Here is a 19757-nt window from a genome sequence, read left to right on the forward strand (position 1 = left end):
CTGTATCATTTGCCCTTTCTTTGTTTTCTTTGTGCAAATGATTGCGAATGGTAAAGCCATGCTCTCCTGGATCAGATCAGACACATGACAATCACAGATTTAAATTTTTTACCAGCTCACTCTACCTGTCTTTCTGAAGCTTTATTTTTCTCAATCACCTGAAAGAGCACAATCAGGCTGCTGTGTGGTATCCAAACACGGCTCTCAATCCTGTTTTCAGTGGCATTCAGCAGAAAATAGAAATGCTGTGAATACCACTCCTCAGTCGTACTCAGAGTATCTCTGATGAGTAAATTACCTCTATTTTTAACACATGTTCCCCCCAAAGAAAAATCTTAGCTTCTTTAAATAGATTTCTAAGTGTTGTCGTTTGCACTGCTCTGAGAAAAAGCTCGAGAGATTTAACATGGCCACGCTGAGTTACTAGTGCATGTGTTTTTCTGCAAATAGAATCTCTTTTTAAGTTAATATTATTTCCCCTTATTCATGTAGCCAATAAAAATGCTAATGATGACAGTGCATATCGGAGTGTGGCACTTCCTGCAGAGCGCCATGGTGGCTGGCCCCTCACAAGCAACACTCTTCATTCCCTTCTAAACTGCCTCTATGGCCTCATGTTTAATCATAATGAGCAGTTCAAAACTTTAAACTGGTTCACTTAATGTGACTTTAGCTGCTGGCTAGTGATCTGGTCATTGGAGTGGTTATCGAATGCCACAGCTTGTCTGGTAATCTCAAAAACTTTTTTCAGTCTGTGATTTTTGTCATGGTCTTTCAGAATTTTGCACAAAAAACCGCACAAGTATGAAATCTTTACTTACTCTGGATCTAGCTTATCATTGGAGAGTGCATGTTATACTGTATTATGTATACTGTATCTTCGTGTAGTGATGATTTTTCTCAGAGGTGGCATTGATGTTATGTGCACTTGTTTCTTTTCTTTTTTTTTTTTTTATTATTTCTTTTTCCACCAGGACCTTTCAATTTTCTTTCTTTTTTTTTTTTTTCTCTCAGTGATTTTCCTTTGCAATGCTCTAGTCTCCCAAAGCATGCTGGGTGCTAAACAATCATTATTGCGTCATGTCGTTGAGCTGCTTTGTGTAACGAGCCAAGGGGGGAGACCAGGGGTGGGAGGGTGGACTGAGGACAAGGAGGAGGAGAAGATAAAACTCAAGCCAGTGCATGAAAATGTCACTAACTGTTTTCTGTATAGTACAAGTAACGATATCAGCATTGCAAAGCTATTGTCTTTCCAAACATCACGTTTGAATTTGGTTGAGCTTCTTTTATAATCAATGTGTTTTCTTTTCAGTGCAATGCATTTTTAGACCCTGGGTATACAGTTTTAGTTGAGAATCTGCCAATGAGATGAGAATAAACGAAATTGTCTTTACTAGAAAGCTGCTGTTATACAGTCCATGCAGTCTGACAGTATATTGTGAAAAAACTGCCACTTTGAGTCTCTGGAATAATACCTGTAGTAATTTTTCTGCTGTGCACTGCTCCATTAATTCAGATCTATATGTTTTTCTGGGTTTGATTCCAAGTAAAAAGGAAGTGTTTATTGGTAATACTGTGTTTTACCTATATTTTCCATGTGCTTTAATGTATTTTTCCATCTAGCAAAATGAATTTTACACAGCTCTACTTCTGAAGACGGTAAAAGAAAGACATGACACCTCCCAGACAAATTCTCCCACTCCTCTGTTGTATGCACTGCTCCAAAAGGGGCTGCATTTTGACAGGATACTCTTAATGAGATTAGTTCTGTAGAATAGCTACTCTTGGATCAAAACCCTCCTCAACACCTTTAGAGACCTCATCAATGACATCCCCAAATTGGCAAGGCAATTCCAAATATTTTGCCCTTTGAACATCAGGGTCGTTGTGTCAATTGAGCTTAGGCTGAGTCCCTTCTTGGAAAGAAGCTGTGCACCCTCCCTCTCCGTGGAGGAGGGACTCAACCTGACAACACAAAAATATGAAGGCAGCAGCAGCTGTTGGGAAGAAAATGACACTGACTGGCATGGAAATATGAAGCCATTGAATGAGGAAGGGAGATGCACCTTGTGTGTGTGCTGGAAGCTTTCCCTCAAGCTAGAAAATAGAAGTGCATAAAACAGGAATCACCCTGTAGGCAAAAAAAAAAAAAAAAAAAAAAAAAAAAAAAAAAAAAAAAAAGTTCACTTTTGCCAATACTTTTCTAGTGAAAAGTTAATTGGATTGACTGGTGTTACATGTCAACCCTCAGCCTGAAACAATCATCCTTGGACACTTTGGTTTCATATTCTTTTGCAAACAAAAGTGGGGTTAAGGGAATATATGTCGTACACAATTGCATTTGAATGCAATTACTACAGATTTTATTTCATTTTTTATTATTTTCAGTTCTTTAGCATACATCATTGACCAAGATGAATTTTCAAAATGGGCTAAGAAAGAACAATGGGGTTGTTAAGTCCAGATGAACATGTCTCATAAAATAATCCATTCTCTTACTCCTCTTTCCACCTGACTTACTGACTTGGTAAAATCAACTGATTTTTAAATATAATTGCTGCTCTAAAGTGTTTGCTCTTCTATTTCTTTTCTGTGGAGTTTGTTTGTTTGTTTGTTTAAGTCATTCAAATGCAGCAGCAGTAGAAGACACTAATTTGTTATCGTAGAGTAAATTTGATACAACAATAATAACCCTTTTCTCATATAGAGCCACTTGCTAGATATAATCTCAGTCTTCAGAATGTTTGCTTTCTTGAAAAAGATGAAGTGATGAAATATAGAGCAGATAGTGAAAAAATGAATTATAGATTCATAAATTGCAGAGATATTGTTTTTATACAATTTACTGACATTTAAGAATTCATAAATATGTCAGCTGTAGTGTTGAACTACTGAACTGAAAACTAAAATAACCATATAATATTTCTTCCTTTGATACTCATTTCTATTTCTTTGGAAATAGACTTGATTCTCCTGTACATCCAGGCAGAAAGCAGTAAGTTCCAGTTGTTCTTAGCACACTGTTATCAAACCTTGTATAAGATAGAAACAGCTTGGGGTTTTTTTATTAGCAAAACCAGAAAAATCTCTCTCACATCCTCTACCCCCTGGCTCCTTTTTCTTTCTTCTTTTTTTTCTAAATGATCTTATTTTTAATATTAGTATAAAAATCACTAGAGAGAGGTAATTGTGTAACAGGCCGACTCCTTCATAATCTTTATTTGATTGCTAGAGTGTTACGTATCTCCTTTCTTCCTCACTGAAACACTGAAAGACATTTTTACAATGAAACACACAGGAAAAGAATTGGAGGTGGAATAATAAACCACAAGCGATGGTTTTCTAACAATTCCAAAGGAACAGTGGGATGATGAGGGATCTTTATATGAGAGATTATTATTATTATTATTATTGTTGTTGTTATTATTATTATTGTTTTATTACGGTTTATTTCATCATTTCATCTTATGATTGGGAATATTTTTATCACTTGTCCTGGTGTGAGGATTGTCAGAGAAAAGGTACATGGCTGCTTTTTGTAAATAATTGAGGACAGGAACTTTTCTGAAGATGTTCCCGGTGTTGTGAGAGCAGCCATGGGAAGAGTAGGTGAAGTATAACCCTACTCTGCATCCCACAATATACACTTTGGCTAAAGCACCGCTGTGTTTCTTGGACTTGAGTCACTTATCACTCCTGCCATTGTGTTCACATTGAAGTTAGACAAGAAATTAGTATAACAAAGCATGGCAAGGGAAGTTATTCATTGGGTGCTGTGAAGTTGAAAAGCAGTATGAAATGGATTGACAGTTTTGATGACTCATAAAATGCTTGAATTAATTTGAAGAACTGAATCATTGCAGTATATAGTTTGCTTTCTTGATCTGAAAAAATTAAGACTTGAAAGGTTAAAATATGAAACATTTCTTAGCAGGGAAAAAAACAGAGAAATCAACAGAGACATCTTTCATAATCACATCTCATTGTCTCAGTGACTTTGCCCAGGAATGCCCGATTTGAAGTCTGAGGAAAATTCCAGTTTACCTCAAAAGTCCATTTGGTCTGTGACCTCCAACTTTTTCCCGAGGGTCCCTCAGCCATGGGTGAGGAATAGGCTGCAGACCAGACCTCTAGCTCTTTCTTACAGCTTCCCTATTTCCTAAGGCATCTTACAGCCTTGCCATACCATGTAACAAGAGGCTGATAGAAGCAGTAGAAGAAATGGTGGCCATCAGGAATGGGCTGCTGTCACCAGAACTAGGCCCTTTTGGTCTGCATCCTGCCCTTTGTTCACATCTCAAGGGTGCTTGATACAAAGCGTGCCTGGGAGCGGACCGCAGGTGGGTGAATTGACTGGGGGTCCTTGGTGTGAACAGGGCCAGTGCCTCGCTGATGGCAGGTGCAGAGGTAAATCTGCTGCTCCCAGTCTCTTTAGGGTGCCCATGCCAGCTGCACTGAGAGTGATGGCACAGTCAGACCATGGTGGCAGGGCAGTGTTGGCTGTGTGGGCCCTGGCAGCACGGAGGTTGGACACCTCTCCCTTTGGCGCTGCCTTGAAAACAGACTGCAGACAAAGCACTGCATCCGTCTCATCAGCTGTGGAGCTTAATTAAAGAGGACTGGTACACTTTGGTTGTCTCTGGCAGCAATTTTGATAGCTGGAAGGAAAAGAGAGCCTGAAGGAAGGTGCTTTATAAAAAGAACTGGGGAATCAATAATTTTTCCATAGCCTCTTTTCCTAAGAACCTGAAAATCTTAGTCCTTGCGGTCCTACACATGCCAGTCACAAAGAGAGGGTGAACAATCTGGTTGTGCCAGTGCCAGCAGCCCTACAGGACATGGCTGAGCTCACATGGTGAGGGTGACCCGGTGTGATTTAACCCTTCTGTCTTTCCTGATCTGTCCAACCACAGGGCTGCTCTTCGCCAATCGTGGTGAAGTTTGCTGACACCCAAAAGGACAAGGAGCAGCGGCGTTTGCAGCAGCAGTTGGCTCAGCAGATGCAACAGCTCAATACTGCCACTTGGGGAAACCTCACAGGTCTTGGAGGACTCACACCACAATATCTAGCTGTAAGTTCATTTCAGAGGCTGTGGCTGTATTATACTCTATTTATGTTAGGACTGCGGTAAATCGGTTCTACTTAACTCCCTGCAGTAAATTGCTAAATTGTCCAGGAGACACAGTGTGTCGTCTTCTGGTGTGTTTATCTGCAAAACAAATCATAGATTCATTGAAAGGCTTGGGTTGGAAGGGACCTTAAAGATCATCTAGTTCCAGCCCCTCCACTGTAAATAAAATTTGATTCCATTAGTTTTATTGGGGTTTTTGAATGTTAGAGTCTGATTTTTATAGCTGGAATAAAATTTAAGTTCTTCCTTAGGGGAGGAGAGATAGGCAGCTGAACAGTGTAGGGGCCATATCCATATGGTGCAGCCCATAAACTAGAATGTTGTGGTTCAATCATCAAATTTCCACATTTTCATTTGGAAATAGCTTTTGCTTTAATGCATGGTCCTGTCAATGCTAAACATGCATAGTTCATATCCCCTCATACAGAAAGTGAATGTGGCCAGGAAAAGCCATGAATTTTAAATGGTCTTTTCCTTGGTCCATTTGTAAGATGAGAAACAGGTGGTAGTTGCTTTCCCTGCTGGAAAATCTGAAATCTACAGCCACGTGTCTTTGGTCCTGGATGGCCAAGAGAGGCTCCTCTTCATCACAGCTGAGAGGGACCCTCCGCCTTTTGTGGCTCTGGAGTTGAGAGGTGTGGTTGAGGAGCTTTTGGGTAGCTTGGGAGTTCCCCATGGTTCCAAGTAAGACAAATAGAACCTCACAAAGTACAAGGTCCTGACCCTGGATCAGGGCAATCCCAAGCACCAGAGCATCGGTCAAGAGCAGCCCTGAGGAGAACTTGGAAGTGTTGGTGCAGGAGAATTGACAACCTGTCAATGTGCACCTCCAGCCTAGAATGCCAAACGTGTTCTGGGCTGCATCCTCGGCGCTGTGGGCAGCAGGTCAAGGGAGGGGGTTCTGTCCCTCTGCTCTGCTCTAGTGAGACCTCACCTGCAGTGCTGCACCAGCTCTGGGGTCCTCAGCACAGGAAAGACATGGACCTGTTGGAGCAGTTCCAGAGGAGGCCACAAAGGTGATCAGAGGATTGAAGCACTTGTGCTGTGGAGAGAAGGCTGAAAGAGCTGGGGCTGTTCATCCTGGAGAAGAGAAGCCTCTGGGAGCTTGGAGTTTTCCATACCTGAAGGAGGCCTCCAGTAAAGCTGGAGAGGGCCTTTTTACGGGGGCATTTAGTGATGGGAATAGGGATAATGATTTTAAACTGAGACAGGGCAGGTTTAGATGAGATACTCAGAAGAAGTTGTTTCCTGTGAAGGTGGTGAGAGAGTGGTACAGGTTATCCAGAGAAACTGAGGGTGCCCCAACCCTGGGAGTGTTCAAGGCCGAGCTGGATTGGGCTTTGAGCAGCCTGGTCTAGTGGAAGGTGTCCCTGCCTCTGACAGGGGGGTTGGAAGTGGGGGATCTTTAACGTACCTTCCGAACCAAACCTTTCTATAATTCTATTAAATGGATGTGTCCATATATATGTATTGTGTCTGTCTAAAAACATCATTTGTGTGCATACAATGTTTTGGTATAGTGATATAAACAGCAATTTACCCGGCAATTAAAAATATATATTAGTACTGAGACTGGCTAATTACTACTGAGATAGGGTAAATTGCTATATATACAAATACCAGTCTAATGAATATCTGTGTGCTTGATTCATAAAGATAATAAAGAAAAAACTGAGTTGACAGGGGTGGGGAAGAATGGACCATGATTGACAGAGATGAGTTATGGTAACTACTAGACTACAGAGGGTTGTAATTAGTCACACTATGTTGGTTTAAATAGATTTAACACCTGGTTGTTAAAAAGAATAAATTGATTAATTGTTTTAAAGCAGCCATGTTATTGAGTTTCCCTTGTGTCTCTGTGTTTCTTAATAGAGATTAGACATTAATATGGATTTACAGCATTAACTCTAGGGATGTTCATTCCAACAGCAGACAGAAGCAAGAGACTATATAAATGTAAAGGAAAGTAGAAATATTCCAAATGTGAGATGATAGCTCATTTTAGTTTTATCTTCATTTGTTACATTACTGTCAGATAGATTGCTGTGTTGTGTTGTTCATTTGCAGCTCCTGCAGCAAGCAACTTCCTCCAGTAACTTGGGTGCCTTCAGCGGCATTCAGCAAATGGCTGGTGAGTTAAAAACCCTTTCATTTGGCTCCTGCTATGTTTTGTATTCTTAAGCTATTGAATTCTGTACCTCTAATAATCACATTGTCAGGGGGTGGGGGGCGTGTTGTGTATTAAATGTGGCAGATGTATTGGCAGGGGACAGCTCACAGTTCAGCATCAATAGAAACACTTTCACCCCTCTTTCAGAACTGAAATTAAACCCAGTGCTCCCAGGTTGTGCAAACAGTTTGTCTTGCATTAGTCACCTGCCATTTGGCCAAAGTAACCAATTGTAAATTGCAGGAGAACTCTTAGTCCCTGCAGCCATATCCTGCCCTATGAAAAGTGTCAGGAAAGCAACAGCAGGATTACATTCTAATTTCCAGTGAGATTTCTGTGTCCTGAAAAATCAAATTAATGGCAGCCCTCAAACATTTTAATAATATGTAGTGAGGAAAAACGTTCTGACCTTTTTAATGAAACTCAAGATTACAGGCCTACCTTAGGTATGAATTTTCAGGCTCCTTTTATAATCACAGAAAATTAACTGGGTGCCTTTTTGACTTTGGAACCCTAGCTGGCAAAATTACACAACAGAGATTTTATGTAAAAGTATAATCTTCAGTCTGGAGGAAAAAAAAAAACGGAAGAAAGAAAGAAAAGGGGAAAAAAGAATCAAAGTGTGAGCGGATTTGAAAGCCAGCTAGTTGGAGGGTTTCTTAGTAATGAGCTGTGTGCCAGTAGTAACTGATGTGTAGTGATTAGCAAAAGGTCATTCCCACTGTGTGACCTACCATGCTGATATCGTAACTTAACATGATGCTAGAGAAGGCAGCATGTGCAGTAAATCAGAGCACAGATGCACATTATGCCTGCCGTGAGGAACTGTTAAAAAGCTTTTTTTTTTCTTGTTACAGGGAAAAAAAAAGAAAGAATCACAAAACCCCTAAATTGCTACATTCGTTTATTTTAATCATGAGCCCACTGAATCAATGAAATACAACATTATGCTTGCTTCATCATCACAAAACAAGGACTAAAATATTCAGAAGTCTTTATGAGCACCATTTCTCATTCCTTTTTTAATTCTGGTCTTTTGCTGCTTCTGGTTCTGCTTTGAATGAAGCCTGAAATACTTTAACAAGTATATATATACCACACTGTATAGCTATACCCCACAGGTATTCTTTGCTCAATCGTTATATTATGCCATTATTGCAGTGACATCAGAGAATAATGTGAACCTGCTGTCTGACAATATAAATTGGCCTACAGATGACAATATCTCTGAATTATTTTCTCTTCCTCAGACCTGCTGGCAGTGCTTGCTGGTTCTATTATGTTACACTTGCAATCTAGCATTTTTTCCATCAAAATAATGTATCTTAATATGATAAACAGTTCAGCAACAGTTTTATACTTGGCAGTTTTGGAAGTGGTTTTGAGCTCAAAGATTGTGTTTTAATGTTTTCATATTTGGTTAGGTCTACAAAATGAAAGAATTGGGACACTGAGAAAAAATAATATGGTATCTATAGCATCATGTGCACCTTAGAAGTTTTTGTTGCCTATTTCTCACTGTCAGTGTAGATGCAGCTTTGTTTTCAAGAACTGTGTTGAAACTGAGAATTTTAGTCAAGTATTTCCAGGATGGGCTTTCAATCCAGGATGTGATTTATTCTCTGAAAATCATATGGTCTTGAGACCAAGAGAAAGTCATCTTAAGAAATCATAGCAGCCCATCACTGTTACTTGAGGGATATACTTTTTTCAACTGCAAATTAGATTGCTAATGCACTCATCTGTGGGATAATTTGATGACTGACTGCCTCTCTTGAAAAAAAATGTATTTTATATCTTATATTCATGTTATCAAAACAGCTTGAAGTTTACTCCTTTCCCCAAAACATGTGTCTCTTAAATCTCTATGTTCAAGGCAAAATTAGCGATACTAAATTGTTCTCCAAGCTGCATCTCTACATGAAAGTGCAGAAGACTTATCACTATTTCACTGTTAGAACTGAGTGTTTATGTCCTCTCCTTGGAAATCAGGCAGTACTATGTCATGCAGTGCATCTGGAATTAACAATTTGTGTATTATGTTTAGTGAAAGGAGTAGAAAGTACTCCTGTGTCTGCAGCAAGGGCTTGCATTAGCAGCTGAAGCTATCTTTGAACATTTGTGAAGGCCTCGAGTTTTTTAACTTACGCTGTACAGGTTCATTTCACAAAAATAATCTAATATGTAATTCCATATTGCATATAGTTTGCCTATTAATATAACATTTCAAAGTGAGGAATAAAATCCAGACACAATTGAGTGAGGTGCTAAAGAAGATCCGTCATTGCAGCTTTCAAGTTCTTTGAACTTTGTGTTCGAGGGGTGCAACTTTTATCCTTGAAGTCGATGGGTGTGCTTACCATGTAATTCAGACACTAAAACTTTGATCAAAAGCCACACGAGCCATTGAAATTCCACCCTTAGTTCCATGTCAGGGCCCTAGCATCTCTTTTGTGCTTAAATCTTGATGAAGTCACGGTTTGCTACATTAGGACTTTGGATTTAGCTGCCCCCTTGTACAAAATTAGGGCCCTTTGGATCTCCAAGTGTTTATTTGTACAGCTAAAGCTTGTGTTGTCTCTGTTGTCTCTGTCTCTGTTGTTCTGTTGTACAGAACAGAAGGGGCACAGCACACACCCCACTGCACATGTGAAGAGTTATTTGCTATGCTCAGTGATCTTATTTCTTAAATCAAAGCAATTTTCTTTGCTAGCAGAGCAAAGACATCTCTTGAGTGTGCAGTTTTAAATTCCCTTTCCCTAATACTGTGCCTCAGACTGGTTAAAGTAGTTCTTATGTTACAAAAGCAGTGGTAGTTTGATGTTGGTGAAGGGAGTGGGATTTTTAGGTGTTTGTGATTGAAGAATATTGGAGTTTGCTTGTTTGTTTGCTTGTAAGATGGGGATACAGTCCAAGGAAAAATGGGGATTTTTCTCAAGAAACTATCTCACATACAGACATGAAACACTCAGCAGTAGGTCCAAAAGTGAACAGTGCTCTTGCTGTAGCAGCCAACTGACCCTGCTATATATTCAGCATTGTGTGAAGTCCAGGCAAATCATGAAACTGGTTTAACGAAAATTTGAGATCCTGAAACTTGAGAGACAAAAAGCTGTAGATTGCCATTTTGGTTTCCAGGCTTTAAGGTTCCATGCCTAATTCTGCAATTTAGTTTTATCTCAGTTCTATTTAAAAATGAGATTTTCATGAAATCATTCTACTTCATGAGTCAAGCCAAAGAAAACAATGTAATATGTTGAGACTGCTAATATAGTTGGGAGAGCTGGCAGTGGTGCCTTTGGTATTACAGTAATCCCCCTGGTCTTGATTACAGGCACTAATTCTACCTTGCCAAAGTCTGCTTCATTGTCCTGTATAAAAAATGCAAGGACATGCATCCTTACGAGTGTATTTCATAGTGAGCATTTCCTCACTTTTCCTCCCCTTCTCTGATACCTTCTAATGCTAATGCTAATTTAAAGGCGGTGTTTCCTCCCACGTGCCTCTCCAGCCTCAGCGTCTAGCCGGCACTTTTTCTTTGGGGAAGGCCAATAATGTAGATGAATTACATTATGTGATTTGATTGTCTTACTTTAAAAGACAATGTAAGCTACATTAAACACTAGCAACCTTTCAAGCAAACAAAAATTCCTCCTTCAAATACATACAAATTGCATGGGAAGCCTAATTCCAAGGAGATTGATGTTGCTTGAATGTTTGAATTGAACTTGGCTAGCACTGGAGCAGGTCCTAAAAGCTGCAGTTATTTAAGACAAGCTGCCTATTTAAGAGCTTGGGAATTACTAAACGGACAATGTAAAAGGAGATTTGCTATTACTAGGACGATTGTAGAAAATATTTCAATGTTTTTAATATTTGAACGATATACAGTTTAGGAAGATTTTCTATAGTCCATTAATGTCAAATATTTTGGCAGGAACAAATATTGGTTCATACAGCAGTATTTCTGTATGTGTGACCATTCAAGACATAGAAAAAAGTACAGTACTCGTAAAAGACACAAAGGGCTTCTCTTAATTTCATTGAATAGAGAGTGTATTTTGCTTTCTGAAGTTATACAGAAGGAAAAACCATGGGTTTTTCTTTATGTTTCAGATCCCTAAGCTCTTTGCACCTGGGACTTCTTATATTTTTCCAATGTATATTAGTCCTGTCCAAGTTCTCTCACAGTTTGGTTGCATTTTGGGTTGAACTTCTGGCCCTTTCTGAACCCTGCTCTATCCATTCCACCCTTCTTCCACTCCCCAAGCCAGATTTCCTCTTGTTGCAGAGTCTGTAGGAGCAGATGGGTGAGAGAAAGTCTGTGAGGTTCTGCTTTCTGAATATTTTCCTCTAATAGTTGGATTGGCTCAGTAGATCTGGAGGGACCAGTTGGAAGCCAGGACCATCTGCACAAAAGCTCTATACTTTTGCATTGGCCAAAGGATCCTTTATATCCTCTGACTCTTGGATGGCTTCATTCCAGAAAAGCCATACAGAAGGAGGATTTCTCCTGCTATGACCTCTTTAGGGATATCATATTAAAAGTAAAGGTCACTGAAAAACTGTTTCCAGCTCAAGGGAGATAGCTGTTTCTTAAAGATAACTACCAGTTTTGAAAATGTTGACCTCAGGGACCAAAAACATTCAGCTTTAGTAACAATAATTCCATTGAAAGTCCTAGTTATTTTAACACATAAAATTAGCTTCTTCTTCTTCTTCTTCTTTTAACTAATAAATTAAACAACTGTTCAGCATTTTTGGAGAGACAGAGTTTGCAGCAAGTGAGCCTGTTCACAATCCACACATTGCTCCTTCTCAGAGGAGAAGGAGAGGCACCTTGAGAGGAAAAAGCAGTGCTTAGCAGTTAGGAGATGTGCTTATTCAGGTGGTAAAAGTGCACGATGTGCAAGTTTGGCCAAGTCTGGCCACAAGATCTGTAGCGCTGTGTGGACTTTCCATAACCAGTAAATGGAGGGTGAGGAGGCTTTTTATTGCCTTGGCCCCTCTGTGGATGGACTTCATCCAGCTGAACCTCAGTAGTTTGGAAAGTAGGTATCCCATGTCCCTGCAATGTCAGTGGAGAGGGAGTCACTCCCAGGCAATGATTCATCCTACCAAGGCTGGGTTTAATCTATTTTATGGATATTAGGAAAATACTACATGTGTTAGGAAGAAATTCTTCACTGTGAGGGTGGTGAGGCCCTGGCACAGGTTGCCTAGAGAGCTGTGGATGCCCCATCCCTGGAGGTGTTCAAGACCAGGTGAGACAGGGCTTGGAGCAACCTGGTCTGATGAAAGATGTCCCTTGGAAGGTGGGCTTTGGGCTTTGAGCAACCTGGAAAGTGGTCCTGTGCATAGCAGGGAGGTCTTTAGATGGTCATTATGGTCCCTTCCAACCCAAATGTTCTATGAGTCATTGGTTCTATGATTCTATTTTAGGATCAGATTATTTCATTACCCCCTCTCTCTTCCTTGACTATAGCAAGAGCCTGAGTGAGTAACCTTTTTGGGGCAGAGTTAGATTGGATGAATCTTTCTCACTAGAACTGAAGAAGTTTCAATTGACAAAAGCACTCTTCTTGCCAGGATATGTTTAGAGCATGTATAACCTGAAAATGGACTGAAATATCCTACGTAAGTCAACAGACGGCTTGAGGGGTGTTGGAATTAAGTGATCTTTAAGATCCCTTCCAACTCAAACCATTCTATGATTCTGTGAACCTGCAGTCAGATTTAAGCACATACTCTTAAAATACAGGGCAGAGTCAATTGTGGACTTAAAAGTTGTTTTAAGGGCTTTGCTCAATCAAACAGTAACTGGTCAGGGTACCTCAAGCACTTTTCAGATAAGCAGGTTTTATAAAAGTAGCCACAGAAAATATATGGCTTGAAGGAGGTGGCACTTAGATCTCCTGTCTATTTTAATTCTTAGAATATTGCTGGAATAGCCTGCACACCTTTATACACATTTTACCATCAGCATCCAAAATGGCTGATGTCAGTGTTAGCAAATAGTTGCTTTTTAGCCTGGAGATGATCAATTTTACCTTAATCCACATTTTTTAAGCTGCAGCCAGGATTTAATTCAGATGGAATAAATCCTAATAATTGAGAAGGATAAGATTTCCAAAGCAAAGGAAGTCAAGTCAGTGGGAACTGCTTATGAGCGATCAGATTTGGTTCTGATAATCACCACTGGCTTTAAACTCTCTGTGCATACAGTGCCACTAAATGTAGCTGGTGCCTTCCTTTTTTAGGAATTTGTGCACTAAGCAAATCTCAGCTATTTTCTAATACGATTTTATTATGGTTTTAGAAACCCAAGAGCTGATGAGGCCTAAGAAGTCTTCAGGAACGGCTTGTGACTCCGTTCCCTCCTCTACAAATACCCAATAATTCCAAATTTACAGTTATCACAGGAGAAAAGCTGCAGTGACTGAAACGAGGCAAATTACTTCATTGTATGAAAGTTTGTGTCAGAGGCAGCACAAGAAGTTGTAAAATGTAAATCTCGTGCTCTCAAATTTCCCCGTGTTTTCACAGAACTGCATCTGTGACTGTGCAGCACTACAAAAATTTCCTGTGAATGTGCTAATAGGCCTTATGAGAATGTTCTATCACCATCCATCTGTCACTTTTTAACAGGCCTGATTGGCAAGCACTTGTAACAACTGACATCTGTTCTCGCTTATTGATATGTAGATTTATGGTAATTGCTGTGAACAATAAGACACAAAATTACCTAAGGTGAACATTAAATTAAATTTTCATGCCCCTATCCTTATAAATAATTTTTTAAAAAATCTTAAGTTTCAAGCAAGGCATACTGTGCATCTGTTTTGTACATAATTTAATTGTTTTTTTAATCTGCCAAATAACAAAATGAAAGTTGAATTTCTTTGCAATCTTGAATATTTGCCAAGCTGATAGCACATTGGTAAATACATGTTATTAAAAATGGAATCAAACTGTATTGTGAATCTGGGTTTTTTAATCATTTCCCTTTAATTCCCAACATTGTCTCCATCATGAAGATCAAGAGTTATTCCTTACCCAGAAGGGGTTTTTTTTCCTCTACAGGAGGATATTCATTTTTCATGTACAGCTCTGCCTATAAGGCTGTTCCTCAGCGTTAAGCAATTTGCATTTCTTCAGAGAGAGGTGCATTTGCTGAGTGAGCAGCACTTTCAAATAAAATCCATCTACTCATTTGCTGTCCAGCTCTGTTGCGGGATTTGGGACTGTTTTAAAAAAAAACTATAGGATGTGAAATGTGTGAAGAGCGTGTGTGAAAGGGGAGAGAATTAGAGAGCAGATTCATCCCACAGAACTGCGGAACTGTACCTTAGCTGAGATTCAATTGAACCAAAAATCCCCTTTTGAAAGCAAAGTACTTTTGGGGTCTGGGACTTCAGAGCATTTGGTTTCCCTCCTCCAAGTTTGTCCAAGCAATTGGGATGCTGACAGTCCTGACAAGCTGATGGGAGAAACCAATGAAGACAGAGCAGAGATGGTAAAATGCCTGGGGAATGTGAAACAGTGATGACAGGACTTTTTTTCAGATGTTTGAGCAGACAGAGGATCCTAAAGAGGATGCACATTAAGTGATAAATCTGTTGACTAAATGGGCTCTAGAGGATGCTGGGTGACAGTGTGTGCCATGGGCCCTTGCTGACACTCGCATTTGGGTGCTCAGTTCTGTTGGGGTCTTTGCTGTCCTTCTCTTACTGAGGTGTGACAACAGCCAGCAGGTTTTTCTCCTGCAGACACACAAGCTGACATCCTATAACATCTGCAGGCTGTTTTGTGGCCAGTGTCTTATAGTCACCACTACAGTAAAAGAAATTGGCTGGGGAGACAACTTCATCACCATCAAGCTCTTGTTCATGGATCTTCTCTGGGCGTTGGAACCCATTTGCAAATTGATGAGTTCCTCCTGTGCTTATAAGAAAATGTCCCACTATTAAAAAAAAAAAAAAGTTTTTGCGGAATGAGGCAATGATGGTATTTGTTTTGCATCCACAGAGGTGTAAAGGTGATTGATTCATGAGTGCAGAGAGAGCAGTTGCTTGCTTTGCTGCCTGTTGACCTTGTCTGGCCTAGGCTGCCCTCTAGAACCATTCTGTATCACAATTATTTAAACCTACCATGTATACCATTTAAAAGTCCAAAGAAACCCTCACACAGAAGAAATATAAGCTGGTTATGACTGATCCTTTTGATGAATAACTAAACAGTGGGTGATAGAAGGCCATTCCTCTGGAAGAGAACAACCCACTGCTTTCCCAAATCCTTGTTACAGAATGGTATGAAAACACGGCCTCAGTGAAGATCAGCAGTTTGCTGGATATTTTTTGCTGAATTACTTATTCTCCTTATGAAATAGGAAAGTAGATTATAATTAAGGATATCAGTCCAGGATGAAAATTAATTCCACATCTCATTTTGAGGGTTACTGAATGCTTTGTTCGCAAAGATTTGGGTCCCAGCTTAAGTCCTTCCGATCCCCAAAATCTTGTTTGAAATATTCTGCAGTCTTACTATCGAAGCAAGATAATTCTTCAGTGGGGAAAAAAATGCTTACACCCAAGGCAAGCCAGTAAGTCAGATGAGTAATTTTAAAAAATAAAACCATGTTGTTTGCATACCTGAATCTCTGTCTGAACTGTATCTTGCAAAATAGTTTGGATTCGTGATGTTTGAGAAAAGCCTTATCTTTTAAGATGGTGTTCAGCCTCCAAAAGAAATCTTGAAGAGCTTTCTTGGTCATATAATTTCTCCAGGTGTCTTGTTCCAGTTCCAGACTATCAATTGGTGTATTTTGGATCAACTAAAATCTTAACTCCCATCATTTCAATTGTGTCATATTTTCAAAAACACCAACATTTGAACTGAATTTGGACATTGACTGAGACACCCTCATTAGAACCTCAGTCAAATAAAGTGCTCACCTGAGGCCTGGCCTGCCTGTTGGAATCTACTGTATTTAAATTTGGGGCTTTAGTCAAAAATAGATATCAAGGTTCATTTCACATTCCCTAATGCTGTGACAGTAAGAATTCCTCTTCATGGAGATTATTAACTGTACTAACCTGAGTCTGCAATACCTGTGCTTGAAAGTAATATCACTCTCCCTTATTGCAGGAGTTTTGAGAAAGTACCTCTCCTTCATTGCATTTTCTTTCTCCTCAAAAAATACTTACCAAGTATTGTATTTAAACTCTCTCTCTTTTCATTTTTTACAAGTTGTTGTTAAGCTCCCCTGTTTGAGATACAAAGTGCACAGGGAGAAGTAATACCTCTTGTAGGCAAACTAACATTCAGAAAAAATCTGTCAGGTTTCTACACATTCAGACTCTTCTTTGAGTGTTTCCCAATACTCATGCAGTCTTCCCAGCTCTGTCACTAGGTCTAGAAAAGGTACTGCTCTTCCTACCTAACCTTTTGTAAGTGTACTTGTATTGTCAGGACTACAGGAACATAATAAAACTCATTTAGGCTTTTGGGTTTTTGCACTTTGTCAACTCTATTGCAGGCTCAAGCCCTCACAGAGCTTCTTCATGTGTCCAAACCCAATGGATGATCTCTTACTGCCATCCAAACCATGTCTCTCAGTCCTTGTGTAAATGCCCAGTCTGAACATCACTCCTGGTCCTACTCAGGGGATCCTGAGAAAGATCCAGTCTGGTTAATGCTAGCACACATCTCATATCTGCATTTTAGCTCTTACTGAAGTATTTCACCTTAGAGTCAGTGCAAGGACTTATCTAGTCCAAGGTAAAAAGTGTTTTCTTTTGAATCCCTCTAGAGAGACCAAGTCCTGTCTCTCTGATTTAAGCAAATGTCTGCCATTGACTGTTGCTTAATCATCTTTTTTTTTCCATTTCACAAAAGTTCGGTCTTATTTTTTGTCCTCTTTTGCTTGCTATTTAATTTAAATGCCTCCATTTCTTTTAGGTTCCCACTAAAATGAAGGTCCATCTCTCCCCCATCTTTTAAATAATGAAGCAACAGATTGACTCAGTAGACTTGACATGATAGTCCGGAGCTTACAGCCTGAAAATCCCTGTCTCAGTGATGGGTCTGTGGTCAGGCTGATACTAATTTGATGTACTTAGTTCATATATGTTTTTAAAAATGAACCATCAAAAGGAAGTTGGGCACAATTATTGGCTATCCCACAGCGTAACCTTAGTAGTTACATTCAGAAGAGACGTGGGAAACAAATTTTATTCATCCCAATTATATGACCCTGTCCTGAATGTGTTTTAAATGCCAGTTATCTTATTTACATCCCCCATTGTGTCAGGAAATAATATTGTGCCTAGGCTTCACGCAGCGTTTAAATGACTTTTAATTCTACATTTCCCTTAGAAGAGGCACAAACTAGGTTTAATTTTCCTGAAGTATAGGCTTGTGTCTTTGGTGCATTGTCTCAACTCTAAGCTAGAGAAATGAGAAATACTCTTCAGGAATTGTAAGATGTTTGAGATTATAGATGTTTTGGGAATGAAAAGAATCGAGTTTATTGGCAAGGCACACCCCATGCTCCATGACCATTGAAAACAGCACTTTTTGATGATTATGATTACAGTGATGATGATGATTATTACCTGTTTTAATTAACCCTATTGCTTCTCCACATAGGCATGAACGCTTTACAATTACAGAATTTGGCAACTTTAGCAGCCGCAGCAGCCGCCGCCCAGACCTCAGCTACCACCACCAATGCAAACCCTCTCTCCACAACGACTGGTGCTCTGGGAGCCCTCACAAGTCCTGGTAAGAGCAGAGTGCCTGCTTCCAACACACAAACATGGCAGTCCAGGACAAGGTGGTAGTTAAAATGCTGATTCCGTGTTGTGTCGTAACTTCCGCGCTCACGTAAATCGTGAGGAACCTTTAATAGCTGAATACGTTTTTGTTGCTGTTATTTTCAAGCAAATAACTGCTTTTTCAGGTGTTCCAATGTGGACGTGTTCACCTTCCCAGATTCATTTCAGGGGCCATTAAAGCCTAACAGACCCATCTTAAAAAACTCTGTGTGAAAGTAGCAATTGCATGGGGAAACTTAAGATAAAATTAACTTTTTGCAAAGAATTCAGAACTTGACCAAGTTCTTCCCATCCAAAGGAAAATCAGCTGAGGTGGTTCTTTTTACTGATCTTTGGTTACCATCACATGCACATATTGCCTTTACCCTTCATGACTTTTTGGGAAGTCTTTTTTTTTCTTTTTTTCCCCTTCTCTTGCTGGATCTCAGTTGAGCTTTCATCTGGCCCTGAGTACACAGTTACAGAATTGATATCCGATGTACAAGGAATACACAGCCAGACTCTAACTTCATTACACTAAGCAGAAGCCATATTTATGAGGGCAAAAGGGACAAGATAAGAGGTGGAAATGCCTCCATGACCACCATGTGGATTTCTAGCCATGCATGTCTGATGTTTTCAAAGCCCTAGAGAGAAACTGGGGCAAATTCAGACTTAGGTAATGCTTCAGGATCTCCAGAATCCACAGGGAGAGATGTTGATTCAGTGTAGTTACTCTGGGTTTACAGCAATGTAGCTGAGTAGAGAATCTGGCCACTTATTGTTACATAAAGGCTGCAGGGTGTAATTATTTGCATCATGAAGTGTGTTTATTGCTGTTCTAAAAAACATTCATATTATTTTAGACACCACTAAAGAACATTTGTGTTTAATCTTGTTTAAGTGTGTATTTATCCCCCATGAAAAAGTAATTCATGGCAGACTGTTTGAGCTCATCAGTAAGGAAAACAGTCTTCACTGCACAATAGAACTGGGACTGAGCTTGGTGCTGGGTGTCAGTGCTGGCCAGGGCTCCCATTATATTACAGTTTTATTGTTTGTTTGGGACAGAGGTTAAACGGAAAGAAGCTTGGCTAGTACTAAGTTTGTGTAGAATTTTTCTGTTTCTGGCATGAGCCTTATCTTGACCTAAAAATAATTTTCATTGCAACATCTCTGAGAAGCAGGTTGGGTGAAAATAATTTTGGCTTGCTGATGTGTTTTTTTTTTTTAAACCTGAGCAATCTCTTCCCTCTGTCCTGGAGCTGGGACTTAGTACTTTGCAAAAGGCTATTCCCAGTGTCAGTGCTTTCATGTTACACCTGTCTAAATGCCACCCATTTACAGATGCAGAAATGCTTTATTTCATGCATGCTCTGTGATATCTCTGCAGTTTAGCTGATAAATGTCTGAGCAGCTCTGTCCTCCCAAGACACACACAACCTATCTTGACCCATACTGACAAGAGAGTTCCCAGGGCAACTCAATGCACTGCACTGTGGTGCAGAGGGGCTGGAAATTCACTCCCTTTTTCATTGCTGCTCTGCAGCATAGTGGCACCAGGATGCTCCCGTCATGCACTTTGTTTTGCTGTGCAAACATAGAACCTGGATTCAACCTTAAGGCCCACTTTTC

General features: G+C 39.8%; 1 protein-coding gene across 10 annotated transcripts in view; it reads left to right on the forward strand.

Annotated features, from left to right (window-relative positions):
- Positions 1–19757, forward strand: part of CELF2 (CUGBP Elav-like family member 2) — a 450951-nt gene that overhangs the window by 393778 nt on the left and 37416 nt on the right. For all 10 annotated transcript variants that reach the window (XM_066182701.1, XM_066182695.1, XM_066182693.1 and 7 more), the window contains 3 exons: positions 4914–5072; positions 7203–7266; positions 17956–18090. In XM_066182701.1, the coding sequence (XP_066038798.1) occupies positions 4914–5072; positions 7203–7266; positions 17956–18090 (358 nt within the window). The remainder of the gene's footprint in view (positions 1–4913; positions 5073–7202; positions 7267–17955; positions 18091–19757) is intronic.

Source organism: Chamaea fasciata, unplaced genomic scaffold (genome assembly GCF_029207755.1).
Source record: "Chamaea fasciata isolate MVZ Bird 193981 ecotype frontalis unplaced genomic scaffold, bChaFas1.0.hap1 SCAF_5, whole genome shotgun sequence".
NCBI classification, from domain to species: domain Eukaryota; kingdom Metazoa; phylum Chordata; class Aves; order Passeriformes; family Sylviidae; genus Chamaea; species Chamaea fasciata.